Genomic DNA, 16,084 nt, shown 5'->3' with positions numbered 1-16,084 from the left:
CATCGCATCGCATCGCATCGCATCGCATCCCATCCCATCGCATCCCATCCCATCCCATCCCATCCCATCCCATCCCATCCCATCCCATCCCATCCCATCCCGGCCCGGCCGCGCTGCGCAGGTCCCCGTCGCCCGCGCCCCGTTCCGTTCGTTCCGTTCCGTTCCGTTCCGGCCCCGCCCCGCCCGGCGCTGTCCAGCGCGCGCCGCGTCCCCCCGCCGCCGCCTTTCAAAGCGCAATTTGTCTGGGCTGGGCCAATCCCGCGCTGGCCCCGCGGCGCAGCCAATGGCGGCCGAGGCGGCGCGGAACCGGCCAATGGGAGCCGCCACCTGCCGCCGCCGGGCCAATGGGGGCGCCGTATTCTAATAGCCCTGGGCTTTATCAGAGAAATGTTGGCTCGTCCCAAGCCCAAGTTGGGTCCGGAGCTGGAGCCACCTCGGCGGGGTCGGACGGGGCCTGGCCCTGCTCGTGGCCACCTGCCCGCCCAGGACTGGCCCTCTGACAGGGCCCTAGGGCCACCCGGGTGCTCGCCAGCCAGGGTGGGTGCCAGGGCCCAGTAGCCCCCGGGCCAGTGGGGATGGGCCAGCCATCACACCCCGGGGGACCCGGGCTCTGAGGGCTGCCTTGACACCAGAGCCATGGACGCCAACCTGCCGGGAACCTTCCTGCTCAATGGCCCCTCACTGGGCCCCTTCCCCGAGGCCAAGGCACCCGTCTGCCAGTACTCGGTGCAGAGCTCCTTCTACAAGCTGGGCCCCCCCGGGCTTGGTGCCCAGCTGGCCGCCGGCACCCCCCATGGCATCTCCGACATCCTCAGCCGGCCCGCGGCAACGCCGAACAGCAGCCTTCTCCCCGGCTACCCCCACGCAGGCGGATTTAATGGACTGAGTTCCCCGGGCGTCTATTACGGGCCCCAGGTGGGGGCCCTCCCCAAGGCCAGCGGCGAGTACCTGCCACGGGGCCGGAGCTGCTGGGCAGAGGCAGCCCCAGACTGGCGGGGCGGCCGGCAGTGCGGTGGCCGTAAGTACAGCGGGGCCGGGGCGGGAGGGCGGTTGGTGGGCGCCGCAGACGGCGGGCACCCCACAGAGCCCCGACCCACCGGCACCAGGGCAGGGACATGGGTCAGCTGCCCAGGACACATCTTCTCAGCTGGTCGCCCTGCAGGTGGCCCCAGGAGGGTGGGAATGGACCTGGGGTCAGGGCTCCTGGACCTCAACCTGCCGCAGAGGTTTTGACTCAAGAGCAGGGGCAGCTCCAATGGCAGAGATTAACTCTGCTTAGCGCCCAGACAAGCCACAGCTGGCAAGGACGGGCAGAGCCTGCCGCGCGGAGATCCCCCGTCCCTCCGGCAGCCGCACTGGGGTCGGTGCCTGGCCCAGCTCGGGCAGAGACAGGCAGGATGGCTGGCCCTGGGCTGGCAGCGCTGCCTGCCTGGTGGAGAGCTTGCAGGGGGATGGCAGAGCATGTTGCTGCCGTGGCAGAGGGTGGGCAGGGTGGGTGCACCCACCATCCTGTGGGGAGTCCTGGGAGGCTCCGGGCACAGCTGCTCAGAGCCTGCAGCCGCAGTCCCCTTTCCCCCTCTTCAGGTGATGCTCTCAGAGCAGACGGGTCAGGCAGCGCCACTGCCTGCTCCCGGCGTGGCTATGAGCCCTCCAGCACTGCCTGCCTTCCCGTCATGCATCCTGCAAGGTCTGGGGCATGGGGGCACGGTGTTGCCGGTGCTGCATGGGTCTGGGGTCGTGCACTGCTGCTGGCAACGCTTCCCTCTCTCAGCACAAGAAATTAGCGCTGTCCCCGAGCAGGAGGTGCACAGCTCTGTCTCTGCGGGGCTGGCACAGGGGGCAGCTCAGCCCTCCTGGGATGAGGCTGAAGCCTTGAAGCCAGACTACAGTTTTAATCTGGAGGGGAGCCAGCGTGGAGGGACTCTGTGGGTGCTGAGGGCTGGTGCCGCGTTCGGGAGTGGGGGAGCTGCCCAGAGCCATGCACTGCGGCGAGCCCGGGGGCTCACCCGCCTCCCTCCTCTCCCGCAGCCCCGGCTCACCTGGCCGACAGCATCCACAAGAAGAAGCACACGCGCCCAACCTTCACGGGGCACCAGATCTTCGCGCTGGAGAAGACTTTTGAGCAGACCAAGTACCTGGCAGGTCCGGAGAGAGCACGGCTGGCCTATTCCCTCGGTATGACTGAGTCCCAGGTGAAGGTGAGTGTGGGTCCTTGCGTGGCACGGGGCGTGTGGCGTGGTGGCTGCTAACCGAGCCGGTCCCGTGGGGCGGCAGGTCTGGTTCCAGAACCGACGGACCAAATGGAGGAAGAAGAGTGCCCTGGAGCCCTCCTCGTCCTCACAGCGGGCGGGGGGCTCTGGCGGAGAGCGGGCAGCCTCTGAGACCGAGGACGACGAGTACAACAAGCCCCTGGACCCCGACTCAGATGACGAGAAGATCCGGCTGCTGTTGAGGAAGCACCGTGCGGCCTTCTCGGTGCTGGGCTTGGGCACGCACAGCGGCTGAGCGTGGCACAGCCCGCCCCTCTGGGCCATGGGGCACCCAGCCTGGCCACCTGCTTCCTGCTGGGGGGGTGACCCCCCACAGACGCCCGGCTGTGGGGATGGGGCAGCTGCCGCCCCCCCTCCTGGTGGCTCCTGCCCAGGGATCGTGGCTCGCAGGGCTGGGAGCAGCACGTGTGGGCAGTGTCAGGCGCGGCCGAGCTGTCGGCACTGATGAAATAAAGGTCCCAGCCATGTCCCAGCGCTTGCTTCGCGGGCGTGTGGTCCAGGGTGCCCTCATGAGGCCGGGCCGGAGAAGGGGCTGGGATGGCGCGCATGGGGCAGGGTCTGCGTGCAGGCAGGGGAAGGGGCCGCGGCTGTGGTGCTGTGCGTGGGGCAGGAAGAGCCCACAGGAGCGGGGCAGCCCTGGGGACGTTTCCCAGGGTTTTCCCCATTTTGGGCGTGCACCGGCAGCAAGAGGTGCTGGTTCAAAAGTCACTCGTTGGGGCCTCTTGTTGGAACCTATTAGCAGCAAATAAATATCATTTATCTTAACGGTGTGAGTGAGAGCCCATTCACCTGTCGGGGTTGCAGGATTGATGTGGCATCAATAGCCCCTGTGTGTTTGCTGCCAACCTGGTGGGCCTCCCCCCCGCCGTGCTGCACCCCGGTGCAGCGGGGGCTGCGTACACGTGTGTGTGCACGTGGGTCTGCACGTCCCCTGCAACGGCTCCCCCCAGCTCAGGCCTGGCACGCCAAGGGTGGGTGCCACAAGGGGCTGTCTGTCCCCAGCCGCTCAGGACACCAAAGGGGCTCCTGGTGGCACTGGCACAGTGTTGGGGCCCTGGTGAGCGCGGCAGTTGTTCAGCCGAGAGCCAACTAAGCGCCAGCCAGGTGTGAGCAAACAGACCAGCCATGTCCTGGGAGGAAATCGATAGGAGATAAGGTGCTGCCGGCCCATCATATACTGATTAGCAGCATGGCACAGGCATGGAGGAGCTGCTGGGGGGTGCAACCCAAGCTGCCCTCCCGTGTGGCCGCAGGGACAGCATCCAGGGACAGGCCGGTGGCCAAGTCCACCCCTGGAGGTGGCCAAAGCCCCCAAAGCACTGGGGCTTTGCAGCAACCCGGAGCACCAGCCTTGTGATGGGGAGCCGGGGTGCGGGGCTGCAGATCGTCACCGTGCCACCTGTCCGCCTGGGGCCTTTGGCCTCAAGTCCCCTCCAATCTGTCACTTTCCACCACGTGCTGGGCTGGGGGGACTTTGCAAGGAGCCCTGATCGCTCGGCAGCACTTTCCCAGGGCTTAGGGAAGACTGATCTCCCCCCACAGGTCCCTGTCCAGCCCCCTAACGAGCGTGGGGTGCTCAACGCTCCCCCCGCCAGCCACGCAGCCCCTCCACTCCCTTGGTGGGACGACTGCCGCAGGTGCTGGAGCTGAGGGACCCTTCGCCAGGTCCCAGCGCAGGGCTGGGGCGGAGGCTGCGTCCCCCGCGTCCCCTGTGCCCGCCACAGCGCTGGGACAGCCACGTCACCGTCCGTGGGCAGAGCCAGCACTCGGCAGGAGCCAGCTCTGCACGGCAGGAGAAGTGCGGGGCTGCTGTCGGGATATTTTTTTGACATTTTCTAAGCTGCCCAGCGTGGCTGACAATTTTTAATGTACTAACTGCCTGGTCCAGTGAGCTGATTAATTGGTGCTGTGGAGATCAATACAAAACAGAAAATTAAAACAATTTTAAAGTGATTAAGTAGTTTAACACCTGTCTGATGCCACGTCAGGGCTGGGAGACAAATAAAGCAGGTGGCAAAGGGCCTGCAGCAGCCGGGCAGAGTGACAAATCGCAGCCGCAGCCCGGCTGCCCCGAGCACCCCCGCGGCCGGACGGGCGCCCTGAGCTGTGGCCGGGACCCTCCTCTGCCCACCGTGGCTCCTGCTGCCCACGCAGATGGCACCGGCCGCTGAGCCAGCCTGGGGGCTCGACCCTCGCCTGGCACATGGCGAGCGACAGCTCTGCCCTTCCCAAACCCGCCTTGTGCCCCGCGGCAGGGGCTGGGCAGCCCAGGGGCGTTCGGTCAGGGCTGCGCCGAGCGCGGGGCCGGCTGCTCCGGGGGCGTGTGGGTGCGAGCGCGGGCAGGGTGGCCTGGCAGGCAGATGGATAGCGGCTCCGCTTCAATTCTGCATCCCTTTTCTCCCAGACAAACCCCGTCGGATTTTCATAAATCAAAGCGCCACACTGTTTAATAAAAATTTATTGACTTACAAGTGATTATTTATCAAAAGGCCATTAATAGCGGCTCCGGGAATGATGTGCTACTGGGTGGTGCGTGGAGACTAATAGCAAATCAATGCCAGCATCCGGGCAGAATGCATATGAGGGCCCCCGGCCCCAGCGGGCTGCACGGCTGCGGCAGCCAGCGCCAGCAGCCCCTACCCCGTGGGCCGCCCAGCGCTCCCCCCGGTTATTTATCGCTTACAAATGAAATGATCGATACTTTTAATCTAGAGCTAAATTTATTAACTTTCCCATCGGAGAGAGACATATTGACTGGGGGGCATGGGAGGGGGAGCCGAGGAAAGATGGATGTGTGCCTCCTAACCTGTCCAGCCAGCTCCCTGCCGGCTGCGGAGCATCCTGGGATGGGGGTCCCGCAGAGCTGGGGCGGGGGGAGGCGGCCTCCTACGCATCACCATGGCATCCATGGCAAGGGCCGGCTGGGGGGGGGGGCAAACTGCAGGCAGAAAACTTGCGGGTGCAGGGGGTGCTGCCGCCAGCACTGGAGCCCGCGCGAGCCTGCCCAGGGAGAGCATGAAGGCAACGCTCTGGTCCAGCACTGGCCAGACCACGGCACGGTGAGGGGGGGGTCTTAGCCCAAATGGCCCCCTGGGCACGAGAAGAGCTTTGCGAGCACTGGGGCCAGAGCAGCAGCACTCAGTCAGGCCAAACGGGGGCTGGCTCAGGCCGTCAGCCCAGCGGGGGCTGCCCAGGAGCTCAGCAGTAGCTTTTTGGGCAAGTGTGTGGCTCAAGCAGGTACTGGAGCAAATACAGCTTGTAAAAATGTTATGATTAAATGGTAAAGGCCAGTACTGCGCGGTAACACACACCTGCTCGGTAACTGAAGCTTAACCATGCTGCAGGTCAACTCCCATGAGGCATACGCTATACCCAGCATCCCTTATACAACTTAAAGGTGATGGTCAAAACCTCTGCATAAATGTAGCAACTGCTGACGAAATAACGGTTGCACTTTCCTTTTTTTTTTTTTTGAAGTAGCAAAACAATGGCCCCATCGGTTAACAGACACATATGGAAGACTGGTGAACTGGTGTTAAGAGCTGTGCCTAAGCAGTTGGGTAAAACACGTAACCCAAAATGCTGGTGAATAGACCCTTAATGCCACAACAAACTCCTCATGAAGGAGGGATCCGTGCCGGGGTACCCGATACCTGTTAGTAACGAGCAGTTGTCTTCTGTCAGTAAGCGTAAGCAACGCACTTCAACCCTGTAGGTGCTGTTACTATCTCCTGCTTCAGCTGCTTTTGTTTTGTTATCTTAGGTGGAAAGGAAAAGGTACCAGGCTTTGCGTCTTGTTCTTTTTTTTAATCCCCCTAGATCCCTCATCGTAGCTGAAGTTGGGCAGAGACGAGGAATACAAAATTGGGGTAACTGTGAAAAGCCTGCAGCCAGTAAGGGCGTCTCCATCACCAAACGAGAGCAGCCTGGCGGGGCCGGGGGTAACAGACCAGCGACAGCGCCGGTTGTGCAGGTCATGTGTCTGCGGGGCTGGACGCGTAAAGGAGCACATTTCAAGCACTACAAGAAACAAAGGTAAATCAATTCAGTATAGGAATTGATATTATATTATATTATATTATATTATATTATATTATATTATGTTATGTTATGTTATGTTATGTTATGTTATATTATATTATATTATATTATGTTATGTTATGTTATGTTATGTTATGTTATGTTATGTTATGTTATGTTATGTTATGTTATGTTATATTATATTATATTATATTATATTATATTATATTGAAAAATATATCCCATAACTGTATGTTAACAGATCATACACTATTAAGCGTAGCTTCACATCCCTGTGAGTGAGGAAGACCGTCCCCTCTGAGGTATTGTCCTGGGAAGTTTAGTTTATTTGTGCATAAACTGGTGGTCCTGGGGTAGGTGGAAAATAGCACACCGTGAAGACAAGTTGTGCTCATGCTGCTTCGCACAGTCTGTGAGCAGGTAAAGACCCGACGGACCCAAAAGAAGGGGTTTGAAGCAAGGAGGCTGCATGGAACCGACTAATTTATGTGAGTGGGCGCGTTATGTCTCTTGGGAAAGGTCAGGGCAGTGTGCTAACTTGGTAACTGAAGTTTCTGGACTCTCTCCCTGTTGCTTTATTTCTTGATATAATGGTGTTTAACCCAAATAAAAACAAGCAGGAATTAAACTACCTTGAATCCATGCTGGTAGCTAGTGCAGGGAAATTCAATTTAAGGACACTTAACACCGAGCAGCTGTCCTGACGTGGGGGTAGCAGATGCCCTCCCGCAACAAACACCTTTGTGCCTTGGGGAACAAAGGAGGCATCTAAGTATTGGCTTCTCCAGCGCTCAAGCAAACGCAGAGGCTTCTGCAGGCAGCAGTGAAACAGCATTTGCTTATAAGAGCAGGCAGAGGATCCAATGAAAGTGCTAATGTTTGTAGGAACATAAGGAAAATTGGAAAATACAGGGGATGAATGCTCAAATGCAGATTGTTTTACTGAATAACACACTTGCAGAGATGAAGGGGAAGGCAGTACCACCTCCAGCACAAGATTTCCGTTTCCTTGCAACGAGCCGAGATGATGTATGTGCATGTTGGTCCATAACAAGATCAGGTCCCACCGTTGCCCTCACGAGACATTTGAAAGGGGATGTCCTGCCCAGCCACGGAGTCTCAGGACTCTCCTACCCACCCTGGGCTCCCACCACAGCACATACAATTCCTCAAGAGCCCCATGTGCCACACCAGTGACAACTGCCCGTCACCTGCAGTTCCAGGGGACAGAGGGAGGCTTCCAAGGAGGATGATCCTCACCACTTCAGGAACCCCAGCAGAGGCTGTTACTCAGGTGCTGGAGAAGCAATGGCCTGGGTCAGGCTGTGACAGGAGGGTGGTGAAAGGGAAAGGTTTCTCCTGGAAGTAAAGCTGGAGATGGTCTGAGAGACCACATACCGCTCCCAAGAGGTTTATGCTGCAGACGTGAGAGGCACAGGCTCATCAAGACTCCCTTGGTTGTCAAGGCAGCTAATTTCAGCGCAGCTCACCAGTTTCTGTGCCGTGGGAGACTTGTGACTGACACACATGCACATCAACACCCCAGTCCTCCCCCTGGGCCTGTAAACACCATATGGAAGCATATGACACCATAAGTGTTTCATTTAATATTGCCCCTGCAAGGGGCTTCACTGTAACAGTAACGAGAAGGCATCTTTGCCAAGAGCTGCTCAGGGCCTAAAGACTCTAGGCAGTAACAGTGCCTCCGGGAAAGAACAGCCAGAGGATGAAGGAGCAAGTCCAAGCAGCTCTGGGGTAGCCAAAGTCCAAAGATTCGGAGCCACTTCAGACAAGCCCTGGCTTGTGCTGGAGGCAGAAGGGCTCTGGTCAGGCCCAGGAACAGTGCTGGCAGCAGCGGGCTCAGGAGCGGCTCCGGTCTTCATGGTTGCCTACAATCATTTTGCTGTAGAGTTTCTGTTGCTCCTCCTTGAATGTGTCTTTCACCTTCTCCCTCTTCAGTCCTCCATCCCTGGGGAAAGAGTCACATCATCAGAGGAGCTGAAGGCGTGCACTGTCTCAGACTTCAGCTGGGGCTCCTCAGAGCAGGTCAGAGCTCCAGCAACAGCTGGACACCTACAGATATACCGTGTGTCGCCAGGGCACACTGCAGTGCAACTGTCCCCAAGGGCAGTTACTTTCACACCTTGCTCTGCCAGGAGCCGCACCCATGGCCCCGCACTGTGCTCAACACGGCAGCTCTACCAGAAGTGTGAGCTGCTCTGATACCACTACAGTAGACAGTCCCTCTGCCTCCCAGGCTCTGAAGACCTTAGTGCCTGAAAAAGGAAGTTCCCAAGCTCAACTCACTGTGTTGAGCAGCATCAAGTCAGAATCAGGGCATCCCAGTGCAAGCTGGAATCACAGAATGAAGCCCTGGTGCCCAACACACACAACAGAAGGAAAGACTTTGGTCCCTGCTACAGAAGAGCAGGTTTGGAGGTCACAGCCAATATGTACCTCCATTTCTCCATAGGTCTACTCTGCCCAATGCGGGACACAAACTTAGCTCTACAAGCACGTACCAGGACCCAGGAAAAAGGAACCCTGTCACCAGGAAGAGAAAAGCCTGCCTGGACTCACCAGAGCAGATCCACAAGGCCTCCCTGCCTGGCAATGGCTGACTTCACTCGATTGGCAAACTGGACAGCATCCTCTTCAGGCTGTGGCAAAATAATACTGTTCAGCAGGAGCAAAGGGCCAAAGAGGAAGCAGATCAGACAGGCCAGGTTCACCTTACTTACCTGCCTGGTCATTGGGGGCAAGTACCAGACACTGCAGACAATGGCCCAGCTGGTCATCATCCTAAGGAGGTAGGTTACCATGCCGTACTTGCTGCTGTTCCAAAAGGCATCTCCAAACTGCGGGTCATACTACGGAGGCAGAAGAGCTCACAGAAGTCAGGCAGCGGCTGCACCCTCCCTGAGGCTCCAAGTTCCACCCCAAGCCCAGCTACAGGCCAGCCCTCCCACAGGACTACACGGAGTGACCTCAGCGTCCCCGTGCCCTCGGACCAGGCTGTTGACCCAGCAGGGCCAAGACTGGGCTGCCAAGACGGAGCTCTCACGCAGAGAACTACTTGCGCTGTAAGAATGTTTGCCTTCTCATACCTTGATGGCCACAGGGTAGACCGTGGCTCCAATTTCAAAGCTCCCCTTTTTGAACATCATCACAGATGTGTTGTTGATGCAGGTTCCTGTAAGAGGCAAGCACAATCTTCTCAACTTCCCTTTGCAAGTCAGTTCAGAAGTCTAAGGGTTAGGCCACAGGCACCCAGCACCTGCCCCCCAACACGCACTCCACAGCCTGCTCTCTGTGTGCACAGGAGGTGTCACGTCAGAGATCTGACTTCCACATTCTGGGTTCAGTCAGCTCTAAAATGCAATATCGCCTTTGCCTCAGTGAAGGCTCTCAAGGCCCTCGGCTGCTAAGAAGAGAGGGAACAGAGAGCTGGTGCTCTCCACCAGCTGCTTGTGCGACCTTGCTCCACAGCTCACCTTCTGGGAAGATAAGAATAGGCAGTTTGCTCTTGTCCTGGACGTGCTCTGTGAGCCTAAACGGAAGAGTGTCACCAATTAGCACGGGGCACAGAAGCTGTCATTAGCAATCCACACAGCATACAGTCCTTATCCTGCAGTCACCAGGGACTATCAGGGTGCCGCAAGAGTGGCACCGGCTCCCAACAGCCACGAGGCAAGCCAGCGTCCTCACCCAGGGGAAGTGGGCAGCCCCCCCTTTCCCAGCCTCCAGACCCCCCCCTGCAGCCAGCAACTGTCACACCTTCTGGCGACGAGGTGACGATCTTTGACCTCAGAGCGTTCAAACCAGACGTGGGGGCAAGCTTTCACCATGGCTTTCTGTATCACACCCATGAGCCCTCCGTGGATCTGACCCACCTGAACAGGGCAAGAAGACACAAGTTACAAGACCTGGCGACACACGAAGGCCAAAGCAGCTCCTCGCTCCACGGCCAAGTTGAGGTTCATCTTTCTACCCCTGCCCTGGAAAGGCTGAGAGGAAAAGTCCCAGGCTCTGACTGGAAGGACAGAGGTAGCAAGCCCCAAGTGCTTTCCACATTGCTGGAGGCCCAGCTGGAAAAGGGCTTTGCTCTTCCACGGACAGCAAAGCCCAGAGCTCTACTTGCCAAGCAGTGCCCAGAGAGCCCTGGTGCTCCGAGTCCCAGGGCAAGCTTGCTGGGAAGTCACACAGAACAGGGTCTGAGAGAGCCCTGCGACGTCACGTGGGGAACAGCAGTACTGCACGCTCAAAAGCCTCCTGCTGCCTGCTCCTTGTCCCATGCAATATGCCTGCTGCTCCCACCACACATGCGGCCGGGCCCTGGCAGGCAGAGCTGGGGCAGGGGTGCAGACCTTACCATTGCGTAGTAGCCATCACTGGCCAGGATAATCACATCGATGGGAGATGTGTGATTGGCCACGCAGATGCCTCCATTTCGGGGTCTGTTTTCTCTAAATGCAAAAGAAAGGCACCGATGAGGACGGAGGAAGGAAGCGCGAGGCCTGCAAGAGGCAGGGCATGGAGCAGCTGGTGGGACGGGACACTCTGAAGCAGGCAGTGCCTCCTTACCGGTCGTGGTAGGTGATGATGGCTGTGAGGGCACGCACACAGATCCGGTAGCACATCAGGTGGACATGCTTGCTCAGGAACTCCTTACACCTGCAGCCCAGGACAGAGACCATCACCCCCCAGCCCCACGATCCCCCCTGTAACGGCGCCGCCCAGCCCAGCTGCCCCAGGCCACGAGACCCAACCGAGACTTCACATCTCTCCCACAGAAACACATCTCATCCTGGGTTTTGCTATCATCTTATGACCGCTGATTCTTAAATCACGAGAACCAAACTTTGGCCTTTGCTATTTTCTGTCCTTCTTCCTTTCAGAACCCAGGGCTCCGCCTCAGGCTCAGTGCTCACGTCTAGGGCCTTTGTCTGAAATTACAGGGTGTCTGTTCCTGAGAGGCTACAGATGCCAGGACCACCTGCCTTGCCTGCAGCAGGCAGAACAGACAGGCCTTGCAGGAAAACTTCAGGATTATCAGGTCTCAAACTGCACAGAAGGCTCCCCATCCCCTCTTCCCTCAAAGATGAACTCACCTTCCATTTGGCAAATATCCCACCACTGTAGTACCAGTCACCAACAAGCTGATGCCAGTGAACGCCAGAGCTATCCTGCAGGAAGAGGGAAGCCACACGCTAGCAAAACCAGGCCACGGGCCCTACTCATCAAGCAGCCTGTCTCTCCTGATCGTCTCGAACAGGGTCCGTGGGGCTTGGAGAGCAGTGGCACTTGCAGGCAGCTCCTGCAGCAGCACTCACCTGAGGGGCAAGAGGAAGCAGTAGCGGATGAGCACACCCAGACCCCAGAGTATAGTGAGGCGCAGGCTGATATACTGGAAGTTGTAGTTGGTCCTGCTGAGCAGATTCCAGGACTCCAGCTCTTCAGCGGAGAACCTCTTGGTCACTTCATCATCCATGATGGTCTCGATGCCTTTGCGGCAGAAATAGAAGATATCTGAGAGCTCAAACTCAGGGGTGTCCAGGGCTTTGCCGCTGCCGCTCCGGCGGATCTCCTTGATCTCCTCTTCCAGTGATGTTGGCTCCTTTGCAATGATACCTGCAACATACCACAGGCAGCTCTGAGCAACGTGTGACCTGCCCGCTCACAGACAGCTGAGAGCGGGGGCCTGCCCTTGTCCGCGCTCCACAGAGCCCCCTTCCTTTCTCCAGTCCAGACAAGTATAAACCAGTCCTCCCAACTATCTAGGAATGAAGCACCCCCTGGATGCTTCCCTCCCTTTCCCCACGAAATGGACCATTGCTTCCTCCAATCTACCGACATGGAAAAGGCTTCCCAATATCACTCGCTCAGAGACACCACATTTACCCTGATCTCCCCAAAGGAATTTTGAACTTTACATGTGCCCATGCAGGGCAGGATCTTACCATTGACATAGGGCTTGTATAATGGATGGTTCTTCTCCTTGGCACCACGCTCTATTCTCAGGGTCGCCCACTGCAAGAGACACACATGACGAGTAAGATTCACAAAGCCTGTAGCTCCACTTCCTACTATCCCTGTTTTACAGTCGACTTCCAGAGGCGGCCATGGTTAAGGGGGACAAATGGGGCTAAACCAGGAGGCTTCCGTACAGAACCGAAAGTGACGAAAACAGCTGAACCGAGGTGGAGGCAGAGACTGGCCCGGGAGGAACATTTTTACAGCAGAGATTTGTCCGCAATGGGACAAGAGGATGCAGGCGGAGGTGACAGCCATGATGTGCACACACATGTGTGTGCCATTCTGCGCGGCAGAGTCCCAGCGAGTGCCAGAGGGAAGGACAGTGCTCAGTGGTGAGATGGCACAGCAAGATTTTCTGCAGCCTCCGTGTCCTGTAGGCTCTGTTGCACCTGGCCCGTGGTTGCCACTGCACAGCTGCTGGGTAGTCTGTCTGCAACACAGCGCTGGAAGCCAATCATGGCACTGGTGCCATTTTTCAACCCTCATTTCTTCTCAAAAAAATGCTCAAAGCAGAAACTGTGTTTTTGGGCTGCTGCTAAAACCATCAGGTTGATGATGGGATGGGACCCTTCCCTCCCTGATTCAGCTGCTTCTCAGCTCACCAGTCAGTCCAAAACAGCAGCAGCAAGCACCCTCAGACGCCTCGCTGGCAGCTGGCTGCCAAATCCCATGCCCAGGCTACCTGTTGTCCACAGAAATCTCTCTCAGCTGTCTCAAGGACACCAGCAAAAACTGCTGGCCATATTTCTGGACAGTCTTCCTGCCTGCCCTCTGAGCAACCCTCTCAGCCTCACACTCTTCTGCATTATACAGGCCCGGGAGAACAAGCTTCTTGTGTTCTTGTGTACAACGTGCTTATTACTCCAGGCTAGCTGCTCCATCAGGGAACTGTGAAGAAGGGGAAGCCGCTGGGAACTCCCAGCATCCCACTCTCAGCCCATCCCAGCATCAGAACAGGAGGCAGCCATGTGAGAACGCTAATTGCATATGGAGTGTCTGGCTCATCTAGAAGCATCCTCTGCCAGCAGAAGGAACTGCAGGATTGCAGATGATTGTCTAGACATGCCACCCCAGGAGAAGTCAGAAGAGGAGCTCTGACCCCGCAGCAGCTGGGCAGCCCATGGAGAAGGTGTTCCTCGCAAGCCCAGCAGTCTCTATCCCGACTGCAGTAGCCGAAAGCCCAGACTCTCACCTGGGAAGCTCCAGGCAGGTCCCTCACCACCAACAGAGATGCGCAGCCACCACTCGGGGATGCAGCTCTGGCCGTGTCCCACGAGATGCCAGACTCGAATGCTGCCCCTCTGGGTGAGGTTCGGAACACTAGCCTCTAGAGCTGGGAAAATCTTTCTGGTAAATACCATTCCCTAAAAATAAAATTCTGAATAACCAAACCTAGCAACTGAATTTTCCACCAAATCTGTGAGCAGTTGTGCCAGAGTGCTCCTCTCTCCCACCACAAAGATTCTCTGATAAAAGCTGAAATAGACTTCAGAGTCTTTTCAGGAAAATAGTTTCAAAATTAAACACCAAAATAGGTGTGGAGATTAAATGTTCCTGAGTCAAAGAAAGAAAAAAAAAAAAAAAAGAAAACAAGGTGAAAAGTTCCATTTCAGGTAAACCAAACTTGTTATTAATTTTTTCTCCCAGTTCAGTCACTTAATTTGAAGTCAAGTCTTCAGACATCTGTGTTAACGAAGCACCTCACAAAGCCCAGGGTCTTCCCATTCACACCTCAGGCTTTTGGGAGGACTTGGAATTTAATGAGCTGAACGCTGCAAGCTCCATGGCTGCCTTCCCAAGCCCAGCCAGTACAGAGATACTCCTGGGGAAGACCAGCCCTATTCAAACCGCAGTAGCTGTACCATGAATCTTTTCACAGCTTGAACTCCATGTTTAAGAGCCTAAAACCTCCCTATCAAGCACAGGGCACCCCTTTTCCTTTTGCTCAGGCTGCCAGGGTAGGGTGGTGTAGGCTTTATCTACTAGGAGTTTGGCAAAAATTCTGGTCTCACCAGGGACTTGCTTCAAGGAAAATATTGGCTGTGACACAGCCCATAAAATTAGTCTGCCAAAGGCAGGCAAGGGAACAGCATGACCCCAAGTTGGAAAATTCCACTTGGCCTCCCTGTGCCAAAAGGGTCAGCAAGGGTTGCTTGTCGTCCTCGGAGGCTGCAGGTCCAGACACGGCTGCTGGACTCTGCAGATAAGCAGGCGGCACTCCAGGACAGAAGGGCGTTGAGAACTCTGGGTTCTGCCCACAGACCACTCGGGGCTCGCAGTACAGAAAGTCCTGCCTCACCTCCTGCTTTTGCTTCATCCAAACATGTGCTGGAGAGGAGGCGCCCGCCAACTGTAGCCTTGTCCCTCCCCATCACACCCTACGCCCCTTTTGGCTCCTTTCCTCGTCCAACTGTAACAGCGCTCTGCCTTGCCTGGGACATTAACCCGTCCAAGCACACACCTCCTCTCGGCGCATCTACGGACCCTACTGTGCTATCGTGTACCTACGGACCGCACTATCCTACCACTTTACTTGAAGACTTACTGCATTAATCACAGGGAAAAAGCAGCCCACGGAACAGAGGTCTAGTAAACTGCATTTGGCTGAGATGACCCAAACGGGTCTTCTGGCACCAACACGTCACCAACAAACCAACCTCCCACCCCAGCCATCTGTAATGCTCTGCTGAGGGGCAAAAGCACAACCATGCTTGACAGGACCCTTGCAAACACACAGAAAATTCTCAAAACATGACTTACCTGAAAAATCTTTAATAATGTTTTCATGTAAACCTTGCGGATGCCAAAGGAGACTCCAAAAATTGCCGGCACAATGATGAAAACCAGAAGCAGAGTGAAGAGGACAGTTATGGAAATCCCCAAGAGGTTAACAACCAGGCTGTCAAAGGGGAGCAGGAGGAACATGGTGAAGGGCCCAGGCAAGGCTGGTGCCCTGCAGCCAGACAGAAAGGCTGCCCGCGGCAGTTAACCAATCCTCCTGTTATTCAGCAACAGTCTCGCACATGCACTGAGTCCGCAGCCTGCTCACAGACCCCATTCCAAAGTTCACATCCTTTTTGGGCTCTGCAAGAGAGGGAATGTAACAGGATCAGGGAGAGCCGTTGGGAAAACAAGCAAACAATCTGCCCGGAGCCCAGGTGAGTTCAGACAGTGCGGGCTGAAGAGCTCAAAGAAGACGGAACACGCACACAGGTTCCTCCATGGGCGTGCAGTGAGCACTGCAGTGACACATCTGCGTGAACGGGTATCCTCCCAAGGCGCTGCCGAGCAAGTCCTGCTGTGGGGCAGCTTGTGAAGAAGCTGGCAGCAGAACCACCTCCTGACTGCTGAGAGCATGCAGAGTCTCTTCACAGGGACAAGGTGGAGTCCATCCCTGAGCCTGCATTGGAGGAGATCGAGGGAGTTGGCACTCGCAGGAGCCTACCGTATGTGGAGCTATTATTGTTGTTTCCGTGAGGACACAGGCACCAGCGCAGGTCCTTGCATGACGCCTGGAACAAGTTTAATTTTGGAGGCCCCTGGCATCCACTCAGGCTTAAGGGTCGTTACAGACACAAATGAAGCCTGTGTCCCTGGAAAACTCTTCGAACAGCGCGTTGGCTTCTTGGCAGACGAGGCACTCACATGCCACCAGCACTAGTGGAGGAAAGAGAAACAGAAGTCAGGCAAGTCACACCGCTTGGAGAGACGTCAACTTGGAGGGTGGCAGGAGGCCA

At 56.7% G+C, this 16,084-nt stretch overlaps 2 protein-coding genes across 3 annotated transcripts; one reads left to right on the top strand and one right to left on the bottom strand.

Annotated features, from left to right (window-relative positions):
• Positions 1-421: 421 nt before the first annotated feature.
• On the top strand, positions 422-2,940 carry NKX6-3 (NK6 homeobox 3). Of its 2 annotated transcripts, none has more exons than XM_063358454.1 (3): positions 422-1,018; positions 2,029-2,198; positions 2,275-2,940. In XM_063358454.1, the coding sequence occupies exons 1-3, from the start codon at positions 637-639 to the stop codon at positions 2,503-2,505; spliced, it is 783 nt and encodes a 260-aa protein (XP_063214524.1). In that variant the 5' UTR covers positions 422-636; the 3' UTR covers positions 2,506-2,940. The 2 variants fall into 2 exon arrangements, with proteins under 2 accessions (XP_063214524.1, XP_063214525.1); XM_063358455.1 differs by having other exon boundaries at positions 2,029-2,175; positions 2,275-2,511.
• A 4,955-nt stretch (positions 2,941-7,895) lies between these two features.
• Positions 7,896-15,277, bottom strand: GPAT4 (glycerol-3-phosphate acyltransferase 4). The gene is made up of 12 exons (XM_063358452.1): positions 15,108-15,277; positions 12,272-12,341; positions 11,645-11,942; positions 11,423-11,497; positions 10,896-10,985; positions 10,684-10,777; positions 10,089-10,204; positions 9,806-9,861; positions 9,419-9,504; positions 9,053-9,181; positions 8,892-8,971; positions 7,896-8,280 (listed from the first exon to the last, which is right to left on the bottom strand). Exons 1-12 carry the CDS (start codon positions 15,270-15,272, stop codon positions 8,172-8,174), a joined length of 1,368 nt encoding a protein of 455 aa, XP_063214522.1. The 5' UTR covers positions 15,273-15,277; the 3' UTR covers positions 7,896-8,171.
• Between the last annotated feature and the right edge of the window lie 807 nt (positions 15,278-16,084).

The sequence above is a fragment of the Chroicocephalus ridibundus genome, chromosome 23 (assembly GCF_963924245.1).
Source record: "Chroicocephalus ridibundus chromosome 23, bChrRid1.1, whole genome shotgun sequence".
In the NCBI taxonomy this organism is placed as follows: domain Eukaryota; kingdom Metazoa; phylum Chordata; class Aves; order Charadriiformes; family Laridae; genus Chroicocephalus; species Chroicocephalus ridibundus.
This window is presented reverse-complemented; position numbering and strand designations above follow the sequence as displayed.

Bases quoted from the DNA above. Each gene is read 5' to 3' on its own strand.
- NKX6-3 (XM_063358454.1), top strand. From the start codon at position 637: ATGGACGCCAACCTGCCGGGAACCTTCCTGCTCAATGGCCCCTCACTG. The intron at 1,019-2,028 runs GTAAGTACAGCG...CCTCTCCCGCAG, and splicing joins CGGCCGGCAGTGCGGTGGCC to CCCCGGCTCACCTGGCCGAC. The intron at 2,199-2,274 runs GTGAGTGTGGGT...GTGGGGCGGCAG, and splicing joins TGACTGAGTCCCAGGTGAAG to GTCTGGTTCCAGAACCGACG.
- GPAT4 (XM_063358452.1), bottom strand. From the start codon at position 15,272: ATGTTCCTCCTGCTCCCCTTTGACAGCCTGGTTGTTAACCTCTTGGGG. The intron at 10,986-11,422 runs GTGAGTTCATCT...CCTGGGCTGCAG, and splicing joins GGATATTTGCCAAATGGAAG to GTGTAAGGAGTTCCTGAGCA. The intron at 8,281-8,891 runs GTGAGTCCAGGC...CTCTTTCCCCAG, and splicing joins GGCCTTGTGGATCTGCTCTG to GGATGGAGGACTGAAGAGGG.